Source organism: Nicotiana attenuata, unplaced genomic scaffold, assembly GCF_001879085.1.
Source record: "Nicotiana attenuata strain UT unplaced genomic scaffold, NIATTr2, whole genome shotgun sequence".
Lineage (NCBI taxonomy): Eukaryota > Viridiplantae > Streptophyta > Magnoliopsida > Solanales > Solanaceae > Nicotiana > Nicotiana attenuata.
In genome coordinates this window covers 157,784-170,935 of record NW_017670677.1, presented here as the reverse complement: position 1 = coordinate 170,935, position 13,152 = coordinate 157,784, and the positions used below count along the sequence as shown (strand labels likewise).

At 40.0% G+C, this 13,152-nt stretch overlaps 1 protein-coding gene across 1 annotated transcript; it reads left to right on the top strand.

The window, feature by feature from the left end:
• Positions 1–10,782: 10,782 nt before the first annotated feature.
• LOC109242182 (NAC domain-containing protein 72-like) lies at positions 10,783–12,589 on the top strand. The gene is made up of 3 exons (XM_019409030.1): positions 10,783–11,056; positions 11,149–11,417; positions 11,498–12,589. Exons 1-3 carry the CDS (start codon positions 10,876–10,878, stop codon positions 12,095–12,097), a joined length of 1,050 nt encoding a protein of 349 aa, XP_019264575.1. The 5' UTR covers positions 10,783–10,875; the 3' UTR covers positions 12,098–12,589.
• Positions 12,590–13,152: the final 563 nt, after the last annotated feature.

Genomic DNA, 13,152 nt, shown 5'->3' with positions numbered 1-13,152 from the left:
GTGTTAACACGGACAGTCAAAGGATCAATACATCACCTATACTCATCACTGACGTTATTTTCATTCTTCGTAGAATCATCACGTGGCACGAAAACATTAACATATTCTGCTAATATTCTTTTTCCTACCTCCCACTCCATCTTTGACCTACATCTCTCAAATTCTTTAAATTTTGAAAAATATTGGTGTATTTTAGTATATGCTGGTTTGAAATTAACAGTTCTAAATACAATAATCGCGTCAAATTTTTATAGCATCATAACGTCTCAGTAATTCATTGTGGAAAACATTGAATTGGCTTTATTTTTTATTTAAACAGTGCATTGCTAAGCTAAATTTCAAAAATTTACATGCTTATTATTCAAATTTTGTCAATTAGTTTAAAATTGACTTTGGACCAGTAGGAAAACAACAACGAAACAACAGCATGACATTGTTATTACTTGGAGCACGTGGCAATAAAAGAACTCAACAAACCTCAACCTCATCATCTTCATATTATCATAAAATAAAATAAATCACGAAAAAGCAATCGACGTGCCCCTTTGACCTACCAAACATTTCGCAAATTCTTATCTGCTTTATTCTACTTTTAGGACAATCATATGCATATTGATTTAAGAAAAAATATTAAAAAGAATTCATTCAATGTAGCTCAAACAATGCCACGTGCACTAAAGGTCAAAAAAGAATCCAATCAAACACTGAACCCATTAGGTCTAACTCGTAGCTTTATGCCATTCCATTCCATACTCCATTGAAGCTTCGAGTATTTGACCTTTGCCCTTTTAGTTTCCTCTTTTTATTTTAGTATCTTCAATTCGGGCCCCACAAGTGGACGATAAATACGCCCTAGTCCGGACTTTTTACGTTATTACATGCAATTAGAATAACTATGAATGTCAAATATGGTGTATAAACAATTAAATGTTTTATATATGTAGAATTTTATTTTTCTGTCGAAACAGTAAACTATATTCAAAATTGTTTGACATTGTAAATCGGATGCCAATATTGAGACATCTCTTTAGGATACGTTTATTTAATAAAGGCAGAATTGTTTTTACTTCAACTCCCTTAGAAAAACAGATCGTTCTTTTTTTAAATTTCATTTTGGAATTCTTTTTCTTTTTCTAGGGGTATGTATCAAGTTTTGAGACGATTGTTTTTAAATTTGTTCTTCAGAGAACACATTTTCCTTTTCTATATGTCATGTTTGTATTGAACAAAACGTTTGTAAGAAAAGCAAGATGGTGTTAAATTGGAGACCCAAAGAGGACCACGACCCAATGCAAATGAGCTATCACAAGCACATTGACAAACACGCGTACATAAATTAATTACCACTAGAGTGTGATTAGGATGAAAAAAAAGCCTAGAAGCCAAAACACAATAAATAAAAATAAAAGGATCAAAGAAAGTGGAAGCGAAAAAAGGAAATAAAGCGAATGCAAACGTGTCACCCAATTGTGACACCGTTACAACACCTTTTGTCAGCACTCCCTTTCCCCATTCCCTTCTTATGAAAAAAACATAGCCCAACTCCAAAACGCCAGCCCCTTTTCTTGTGTCCACGTGTTTGCACGTGTCCTACACTCTACTCTCCCTTTTTTTCCCAGTTCTCTGCCGACGTGTTTTTAACCCACGCGTGAAAAACGCATCTTTTCCTCTTTCCCCTCTTCTTTTTCCTTTCAAGCTTCGTTGTATTATTAACGCTATCTGCCCGGACAAAATTCACCGATTCGCTATCCCACAGGACAAAGTTTCACCGTAGCGTTCTAGACGTTAAAGCAATGTAAAACCACGTGGCAGGTGGTACTCGGTGACTAAATAAAAAATAATTCAGTGCATTAAGTATCTAGTATTATGCAGTGTTTGAGAATCCAAGAGGTGTTATATAGAAAGCTTACTCTAACAAAAGTACACAAACTCTGTAACCTATAAATCATACAATAATCAGAGACATATCTAGGTCATCGAATATGGGTTCATGTGAATTCATATTTTTTTCTTGAACCATGTATAATAATATTATATTTCTTCAAAATTACTTAAATATATGTGCGTGCACCCATGCTCAAAAACTCCTATGGTGTAATAAATATTGGGTGCACCTCTACGAATAAAATTGGCAGTAAAATCTCATTTCAGACAGTCTTGTTTTCGAGACAGAGTATAGATATATACGTGAAAATCACTAAAATTTTAAAAAAAATATAATTTTGAAAGTGAAGTGGGTTCATAGTAAGAGACTAAAGTTAAACATGTTTGTTTACCCCCAAAAAATGAATAACGATTAAAGTTATACGCAATTTATGTTGGACTTTAAAGGCATTGAGCTTCAAAGACTTTAAGTATTGGGCTTTAAAGTATAAGAGTATGAATTGGAAATGGTGGGAAATAAAATGGAGGGAAATGAAAATTTGAATGAAGTGAGTTTTTGACTTGCACTTTGTCCCTCATTGGTGAGGGACAACTACATTTGTGTGCTTATATATAGAATCACTTCTTAAAGCCTTTAAAAGGAGTTGAAGAGAATGATCCCTCGCGCCGTCGTTGTCGCTCGCTCGGCTTCGGCTTCGGTGTCAAATGATCGATAAGATTATTTTTGGACAAAATTTATTTAATTAATTATTTAATAATTAATTAAATGCCAGATCACTGCTGAAGATTCAGAAGGATAGTCTCCAGGCGTAACCACGGTAGGACCGCGCCAGAACCCTGCTGCAGATTCAGAGGGCCACCCTGGCCGCGGTCCTGGCGTAACCGCTGTAGGACTGCGACAGGCCGTGTAAACTTCTGAAAAGGCACCTTTTCCATAAAAGCTTCAATCCTTTTTTCACTTTTTTACTTTCTAATTTTACAGCTCCTTAATTTACCCTCAAACTCTTCACTTATTTCTAACCCCTTCAAACTTTCATACATTGTTTTCTAGGTCTTCATATTTTCATCTTCAAATCTTCATACTCTTTCTTCTAATCTGACCTTCATACCTTCATCCTTATGTTCAAATCTTCATTCTCACCTTCAAATTTTTATATTTTCTAGAACCCGATGGGGAAGACTTCTATATTCGTACCTCAATAGACCATCCCTTCAACTTCCAACCCGACCACGGTTGTCGAGGTGGTCGTGCCTGAGGTGGCTCTAGAACCTCCGTTGAAGAGCTTCATCCTCGGGGGATGCTCCATTGAGAACGAATTTAAAGTCGAAAAAACCTCCAGCCAACAGAACCGAGGTGGGGGGGCATAAAGGTACATATGCTCCATTATCGAGGATACACTCCCTACAGTTCGGGAGGACTGCAACTAGGAGGGCAAGGAAGTGGTCATCCCTGGTGTCGTTGAGGATATTACCACTCACGTGGAAGGGTATCTAATTTTTTACACTTACTCATACATGATTGCCCCGGTGGATCCTATAATAGTCAATATTTGCAAAAGGTACGAAGTAATTAGGCAGATTCACCCGTCCTTTTGGAGGATCGTAATCCTCCTCCTCAACTTCGTCAACAACACTGAAGCATCTCGATTTACCATCAAACCACTTGCTTTGTCTTTACAGTCACTGAGTTTTTCGAGGGGGTTGATCAAGCTCGTCTGTCGAGCAAGCAAAGCTCCATTCTCGAGCATCGATGAAGATCGGGATTGAGGTTGGCAGGGGAGGTTTGTTCGGGTGAAAACCGAAGACCTTATTTCCCCCGAATTTTTACCGTGCCCTGAAAGGTGGAACTCAGCCCGTAAGTTTCTTTCCTTCTTGAGTGCTTGAAATTTCTTTTGTTCTCTTTCTAATTGCTTGTTTCTATCATCGTGCAATGGGCAGTCCCTCACTTCAAGAAGTGGAGAAGGTATCTGCATACAAATGTCATATTCTAAGCGCGAATGGCGCAAATTTTCATAGGGCAAGTGGGAAGCCCATTCCCATGGTGAGTGCTCTTCCCGAACAAGTCTACCTTTATACTCATCCTTTATTTCTACTAAGTCCTTTTTATTTTACAGGTTTTCCCAAGACCACTGAGCTTCGGCCATTGGACGAGGATGAGGCTCTGTCCTCACTTGCTAAACCCTCCGCTTCGGGACAACCCGGAGCTGCTGTGAAGGAGGAGAAAAAGAAGACTTCGGGAAAGATTTCCTTCCACTTTCCTTTTGAATCGGTCAGTCTCTTTTTCAAGTTTTGGAGAATAATTTTGTTCGTTGAATTCGCTTGCCTGTTCCCACTAGGGTGGTAATGTGTTGATAATAACTTTTTGATTTTGTGGTCTTTGAAAAACTTATTTACTTTGCTGCCGACGAATTATTTTCCTTTGGCGCAAACGATCTCAGCTGGTATCCCAAATCGACATATTATGTGATCCCAGATGAAATCGATGACCACTTTCTCCTAGACCTTCTCGAACGCTTGATCCTCGACCCACTTGGAAAAATAATCGGTCATGAGTAGTATGTATTGGGCTTTACCGGGCACCCATGGCAGGGGACTGACGATGTCTATACCTTATTTCATAAACGGCCATGGCGACAAGACTAGGTGAAGCATCTCTCTCGGTTGATGAATCATTGGGACGTGTCTTTGACACTCGTTGCATTTACGTATGAAGTATTTCTCATCTTTCTTCATTTCATTCCAGTAGTAACCGGCTCTGATTAAGTTTTGAACCAGTGATTCCACCCTAGAGTAGTTCCCGCAAGTGCCCTCGTGGACCTCTCTCACGGTATAGTCGGTCTCTCCCGGACCCAAGAACCTAGCTAGTGGGCTGAAGAAGGATCTTCTGAACAATTTTCCCCCGGCCAAGTTGAACCTGGCAGCTTTGGCGTGCAAGGCTTTCGATTCTTTGGGATCCGATGGCAATTTCCCTGTCATCAGATATTCTATGTATGTGTTTCTCCAATCCCAAGTCAAACTTGTCGAGTTTACCTAAGCGTGACCTTACTCTACCACCAAGTTCATCAACTGTACCACTGCCCCTAAGTCGAATTCATAGGAGTTGATAAATGACCCCAAGTTAGCCAATGCATCAGCCTCACTATTTTGATTCTGAGGTACATGTTGAAGAGTCCATTCCTAGAATTGGTGTAGGGTCACCTGTAATTTGTTCGAGTAACTCCACATTCATTCCTCTTTTACTTTGAACATTCCGTTGACTTGGTTTACGACAAGAAGAGAGTCACATTTGGCTTCGATCACTTCGGCCCTGAGGCTCTTAGCCAATTCTAGACCTGCAATCATAGCTTCATACTCGGCTTCATTGTTAGTCAATTTTATAGTTCTAATGGACTGTCTAATTATGTTACCCGCAGGTGGTTTTAATACGATACTGAGCCTGGACCCTTTTGCATTGGAGGCACCATCTGTGAATAGGGTCTAGATCCTCGATCTAGTCCCTGAAGTGAAGCAATTCCCTTTTGACCTCGGGGTGTTAAGGCCGATGTCGAATCGGCTACAAAGTTCGTCAAAATCTGAGATTATATGGCAGTCCGGGGTTTTTACTCGATATCGTACCCGCTAATCTCTAGAACCCATTTGGCCAGTCGGCCGGAGAGCTCGGGCTTGTGCACTCACAAAACATATGGGGTGGCATTGAAAGTACGGTTTTAATTTCCTAGAAGCGCTTAGTAAGGCGAGCGCTAATTTTTCTAGGTCATAATACCTTGTTTCGGCATCGCCTAGAGTTCTACTAACATAATAAATAGGAAATTGTGTACCTTCTTCTTTCTAGACTAGGACACCATTTACCGCTACCTCGAAAACCGCCAAGTAGATTTACAATGGTTCGTCTGCTTTCGGAGTGTGCAGCAAAGGGGGGCTCGATAGGTATTCCAAAGCTTGTTTGCATTCCGGAGTCTAAGAGAAATCGTTCTTCTTTTTCAAAAATGAGAAGAACCGATGACTCTTATCCGACTATCTCGAGATGAACCGGACCAATGCGGCTATCGGCCCGGTTAGTCTTTGCACTGGCTTGACGTTGTCGACTACTGTGATGTCCTCTATAGATTTTATTTCTTTTGGGTTGATCTCTATTCCCCGACTAGATACCATGAATCCGAGAAACTTGCCCGAGCCGACCCCAAATGCGCACTTCTTCGGGTTTAGCTTCATGTTGTACTTTCTTAATACATCAAAGTTTTACGGCAAATGTTTCAAGTGGTCCTTTGCTCGCAGCTCGTAGGGACTTAACCAACATATCGTCAATATAAACTTCTATTGATTGTCATATTTGTTCTTCGAACATCCAGTTGACTAGGCGTTGATATATGGCATCGACGTTCTTTAATCTAAATGGAATTACATTATAGTAGTAGGTGCCGAATTTATTATGAAAGAAGTCATTTCTTGATCTACCGGGTCCATACAAATTTGGTTGTAACCGGAGTAGCCGTCGAGAAAATTGAGTATCTTGTGTCCAGCTATCGCGTCGATCATTCGATCGATGTTAGGCAAAGGTAAAGAATCCTTTGGACATGCCTTGTTTAGATCCTTATAATCTACACACATCCTCAGTTTATTTCCTTTTTAGGCACTACCAATATGTTAACTAACCAATCTAGGTATTTAACTTACCGGGTGGAACCTATTTTCAGATGTTTGGATGCCTCATCCTTGATGAATACGTGTTTGATCTCGGAATGTGGCCTTCTCTTCTGCTTCACCGGATGGAACTTCGGATCCAAGCTTAACTTGTGAGTGGTTACCTCCGGTGGGATCCTTGTCATGTCTAGATGGGACCATGTAACACTGTCGGCGTTAGCTTTGAGAAAATCAATAAGTTTTTTCTTGAGCTTGGAGGTTAATCATGTGCCCAGGTATACCTTCGATTCGGTAGATGCTTGATCAATATAACTTGCTACAACTCCTCGATCGTCGATTTGGTGGCGTCAGTGTCATCGAGTGCAATGAATGATATCAGGACACTGTAATCGTCCTCATCATCCGCTCCATGATCTTTCTATTTTCCGGCTCGGCCGAGGCCGGTATCAATGATTGCTATTTAATTTCTTCTTTTTTGGTCGGTTCTGCGCTTTTGATATTAAAACCGCAGGCACCGCGATCACTTCATCGACAACGAACATTTCTCCTGCGGCCGGCTGTTCTCCAAAGACCATTTTGACTCCTCACGGAGTGGGAAATTTTAGCGCCCCATGTAAGGTCGAAGGCACCGCCCTCATGTTGTGGACCCACGGCCTTCCGAACAAAGCGTTGTACCTCATATCCCGTGGATCACGTAGAACTTTGTTTCTTGGGTGGTCCCGACAGTGTTTACTGGTAATATTATCTCACCTTTCGTGTTCTCGCATGCCATTTTGAATCCATTCAATACCCGGACCGCCGGTACGATTTGGTCTTGTAACCCCAGTTGCTCTACGATCCTTGATCTGATGATGCAGCCGAGCTACCTGGATCGATCAACACGTGCTTAACTCAAGATTTATTCATAAGTACAAATATTAACAATGTATCGTGGTGAGGTTGTACGATGCCCTCGGCGTTTTCATCGCTGAACAAGATAGCTCCTTCAGGGACGTAATCCAGGGTGAGTTTTTCTCTCGTGATAGACACTTTAGTGCATTTTATCATTGGCCCTTAGAGGACATCGACTCCTCCAATGATCGTGTTGATTACGTGATGAGGCTCCTCTTGTTCTACATATTTGTTGGCATCCCTGTTTTTGAAGTGGTTTTTGGCTCACTCGCTTAGGAATTCTCTAAGGGGCCCACCGTTGAACAGTCGAGCAACTTCTTCTCTTAACTATCGGCAATCTTCGGTAGTATGACCGTGAGTTCCGTGGTACTTACACATCAAATTAGGATCTCTCTAGAGAGGGACAGACTACAATGGTCGGGGACACTTGGTCTCTTTGATGCGCCTTATGGTTGATATTATGCTTGACCACTATCGACGTGATAATTACAATCGACGTGATACAATGCTTGCAGCGCCCATATTGAAATTATACTCTAATAATTTTGGTGCCTCCCTAATCCCGAACGACCTCTCAAACCCGCTCTTACTCATCATGCTCCGGTCGCTCGGTCCTCGATCATTCCTCTTCTTGTTCCTTATCAGGTGGCGCCCGGATTTGCTTCTCCTCCGTTTCGCGTTGTACGTCTGATATTAATCTCAAACCGGCCTCGGTTCTTGAACAATGGTTCTCTTAGATCTATCATCGGTTCTGATAGGGTAAACAGAACCCAACTGGGCCCCGAGTTGGTCGTCTTCGACCCTGATCTTCTACTGATATCTGTTGTGGATGTCAGCCCAGGTGACCGCTGGGTACTCCACCAAGTATTGCTTTAGCTGTTGAGAGGCCACGGATCTTTGGGGGTTGAGCCCTTGAGTGAATTCCTGAACGACACAATCATCCACAACTAGTGGCAAATCCATATTTTCCATCTGGAACCTTGACACGAACTCCCTAAGCATCTCGTTATCCGTCTGTTTGACCTTGAAAATGACTGACTTCCTGGTTTCGACCTTGATGGCTCCGGTATGGGCAAACACATCGATAAAATTCAGAGACAAGTTGTGATACCATATCATTGCCCTCTTGGACAAGGTTTTCCCAAGATTTTTCAGCAATACCAACTCGATTTCATCATCTTCCAAGTCATTCCCTTTGATCGCGCATGTATATGAGGTTACATGCTCATTTGGATTTGTGGTCCCATTATACTTGGGAATTTCGGGCATTCAAAACCTCTTCGGGATCGGCTCCAGTCCTTTCAATATCGGAGGTGCTCTTGGGATCTGATCGACCCTAGAGATGTATGTTTCCACCTTCTTGTCATTGGCCTCAATTTCTTTTTCTCGCCTGATTCTCGTTTCTTTAACGTTTCGAGTATCTTCATCACATTGGAAGTTTCCCCCGGCCTCATTTCACCTGGTTCCATGGCAGCTTGTTCATCCCTCCTAGTATTTTCCCGGGACTATTCGGGCCCGACCCTGTTAGGGGCGTGGCTTCGGTTCTGTAGCTGTGCTATCACCGCTTGTTGAGTTGCAACATTTCGAAAATCAATTGCAGGCTCTCCCCATCACCTTTACCTCCGGGCGCTTCTCGAGCCGCTAGCCGGGGTCCCGCGCGAACTCTATTTTCGGGATCAGTTGTTAAATTGATGTTGATGGCACACCTGTGAGTTAGCATCGACTGGCGGCTGGGACACCATTGGGATTGACAGGAGGCACATAATTTCTAGGCATCACGTTATTATTCTCACCATGATGGCCTGACTCAAACTCAACGTTCAAGTGAACAGACGGAGAGTTTGACATACTTAGGCTACCCTGGAATCAAAGTTTCAAAGAACACGCGTAAAATAGGGTATGTTATGGAGATTCGTATCAAATAACCACTATTATCCTTAGCCCCACAGTGGGCGCCAAACTGTCTACCCCCAAAAGTGAGTAACAATAAATTTGTACGCGGTTTAAAAGATATGTGATTTAATTCATTATCAATGACTAAGAACAACACGTAAATAAGTTAAAGATAAAATAAATTATCAAACCAATCGCAATGTGATGACCAAGTCTGATCTTAGGTTGAACAGTGAAATTCGTCCTCGATCGAACCTCGGCACAAGCTCTATCGCGAATAAAGAAGAGAACAAATGAAGAACACTTTGAACAATATCTAGAAGACAAAAATAAATTTTTATTGCTTTGATTTGTGTGTCACAATGTGTCAGAATAAAGAAAACCTTCCCCGGTAGAGGAATTTATGTCCTAATACAAGTCTAAATAAGGTAAAAATCTTCTTTCCGGTAAATAGCGATCCGCAACTGATATCGGTCAGAATTCGCACCGTAATATCTGGTTGAGGGCGAATGTTATGGCCCCTACTTCGTCATGCATAACCGTTCTTCGCATTTTTTCGAGTCCAGAAACCATACTAGGTCCGAGTCCATTATTTCACCGTGCCAGATCCCAAGTACATCGTTTATTCCTCCCGGGTTTCGATACGAGGATTCCTTGGGCCTCGATTATATATTACGTCGAGTCGTGCTTCCCCTTTGTTTCCTCATCGGGGAAACGGGAAAAACTCTGTCCCTACGATTTTACCCGAACACAGATACTATGCCACTTGGTCTCTTTTCCTTGGGCCTCGATTATAATTATCACGTCGAGCCGTGTTTCCCCTTTGTTTCCTTATCGGGGAATCGGAAAAAATTCTGCCCTTGATTTTATCTGTACATAACATTAAATGTAAATTTTAGATCCATCTTGCACCATCCTCTTGAAATTCTGGACTCACCTCTATAACTATGACACCTCAATTATTTTTCTTGACTATCTATATGAGGTTGAAAATCAGAATTTATGCAGAGTACAATGAAATTGACGGAATTTCTCAAGCTTAATTAGAGATTTTGAGCATAAGTGAAGAAGAAATTGTTGGTGAAAACGTTTTTTTTTCTTTTGCTAATATAAGCTCGTGCAATGCAAAAGAAAATTAATCAGGTCACTGAATATACATGTTTATTTTCACCATTACCGTTTTTACCCTATAGTAGAGGAAAAAACAAGATTTATTCTCTATTGAATTTACAAGTTAGATGATAAAAAAGAGTTCTCTTGTATAGCTACGGGTTCATGCACTTGCCTCAAGGCTTTTACCATAAGATAAGGTCGGCCGCGTGATTATGCAGAACCGTTTCTACGTGTCGACTTTTAGAACCCACGATAAACTTGATTGGGTCCCATCGAAAAGGACGACCGTACTTATCTCCCAGTGTTTTTTTTACCAGTCTTTGCCTATATAAACAACTGCCATCGCACATAATTCAAGAAATTAGAAAAGAAAATATAATTCTCTCCTCAATTTTTAAAAGATTTCGCAGTAGTCTCTCTCTACGACTTAACCATTTGCTGTCAAGAAGAATAATGGGTGTTCAGGAAACGGACCCTCTTTCACAACTAAGTTTGCCGCCCGGGTTTCGGTTTTACCCGACTGATGAGGAGCTTTTAGTTCAATACTTGTGCCGCAAAGTTGCCGGCCATGATTTCTCTTTACCAATCATTGCCGAGATTGATTTGTATAAATTCGATCCTTGGGTTCTTCCAAGTAAGTTTCTCTATCTTTTAAAGCTTTTTTCAATTAGCTTTAGTGTTTCCTCAATTGATTTATTAATGATTTTCTTTTTGGATTTTTTAAAGGTAAAGCAATATTTGGAGAAAAGGAATGGTACTTTTTCAGTCCAAGAGATAGGAAGTACCCGAATGGATCACGACCAAACAGAGTAGCTGGCTCTGGGTATTGGAAAGCAACAGGAACTGATAAAATAATCACTACAGAAGGGAGAAAAGTTGGAATTAAGAAAGCTTTAGTTTTTTACGTTGGAAAAGCACCTAAAGGAACTAAGACTAATTGGATCATGCATGAATACAGACTCAGTGAATCTCCCAGAAAAAATGGAAGTTCTAGGGTACGTGTAGCCCCTTTCTCCAATTTGTTATATTTCTGAATTGTGACATTAATATTTTTTTTTAAATATATATATTTCAGCTAGATGAGTGGGTGCTTTGTCGAATTTATAAGAAGAATTCTGGTGGACAAAAACCGGACATTTCTGGTTTAAACAGCAAAGAGATTAGTCACGGTTCTTCTTCATCATCCTCGTCTCAATTTGACGACATGCTCGAATCTCTACCAGAAATTGAGGACCGTTATTTCTCCTTACCGAGAATGAACTCTCTTAGGAATTTACAACAAGATGATAAGCTCAATCTTCAACACTTGGGTTCTGGAAACTTCGACTGGGCCATACTAGCTGGATTTAATTCGTTCCCGGAATTAGGTACCGGAAATCAAGCTCCGGCACCGGGAAGTCAATCTCAGTTGCATTTGAACAACCAAAACAGTAACAATAATTTGAATTTGAATGAATTTTTCGCTCACCCCACGCAATTGAATTTTCATGGAGATGTCAAATTTGAAGGTGGAGTGGATGAAGAAGTAGAAAGCGGGATTAGAGCTCAACGAATTAACAACTCGGGTTTCTTTCAAGAGAATTCAACCGGGTTACAAGCCTACACGAACTCGGTACCTGACCCGTTTGGGATTCGGTACCCGACCCAAACAGTAAATATGGGCTACAGTCGGTAAATGGTGAAAGGTTAAAAGCATTGAATTTGTAATACAGATAAATTTTGGGTGAGGGTAAAATGTGAATGCTCATGGATATGTTCAGACAAATTGGAAATATTGCGCTGATTAATGAGGTAGAAACGGGTAGAGCGCTATTATTCTTTAGTTGGGGACAAAAAAGCAAAATTAACAAGATTTTGTTTATGTAAGTGGGCACATATACAATGTATTCTGTTATACACACTGTTTCCCCTTGTACTAAAATTTATGCAGGGGATGTATTTTCTTTAAGGCTTAGGTATTCTGCTTAGGATGACAAAGTGCAGGATCAGGTTATTTTCCTTTTTATGTAAATTGTTTTAGGTAACGTTTCTTCCTTAGTCATTTTCTTAATATAGTAATTGGGATGTACAGAAGTTACGACTTCTAATGCTAAGTTGAAAATCGAGCATATATTCAAGAAATCACATTAAAAAAAAACGTGGATATTGTAAAAGTTATTTGACTTTACCGGTGTGTTTGGTACGAAGGAAAATATTTTTGGATTTTTTTTTTAATTTTTCAATATTTGGTTGACTTAAATGTTTTGAAAATATTTTTTTATATAACTCATTTTTCTTCGATGGGAGAAAAATATTTTCCCTATCAAGAGAAGGGAAAATATTTTTTAAAATTATTTTTCAACATTCTCACTCTGTTCCCAATCCCCACCAATCCATCCTCACACCCCCGCTTACCCATCCCACCCTAACCCCTAACCCCACTGCAAACCCCCGCCCCTTCCCCAACCTTAAAATAAAAATATTACTAATAGTATTTTTTTTCATGTTATAGATAGATTTTTTTTTATTTCAACATACGAGCGTTTTTGTTTTATGATATAAAAAAGTTTTTTTTTTATTTTAACCAAAAAATTATTTTTTTTTCATGATGTAAAAAAAAGTATTTTCTTTTATTTCAACAAAATGAGTATTTTCTTTTCATGATATAAAAAAAGTATTTGTTTTATTTCAATAAAATGATTACTTTATTTTCATATTGTAGAAAGAGTACTTCTTTTTCAACCAAATAAA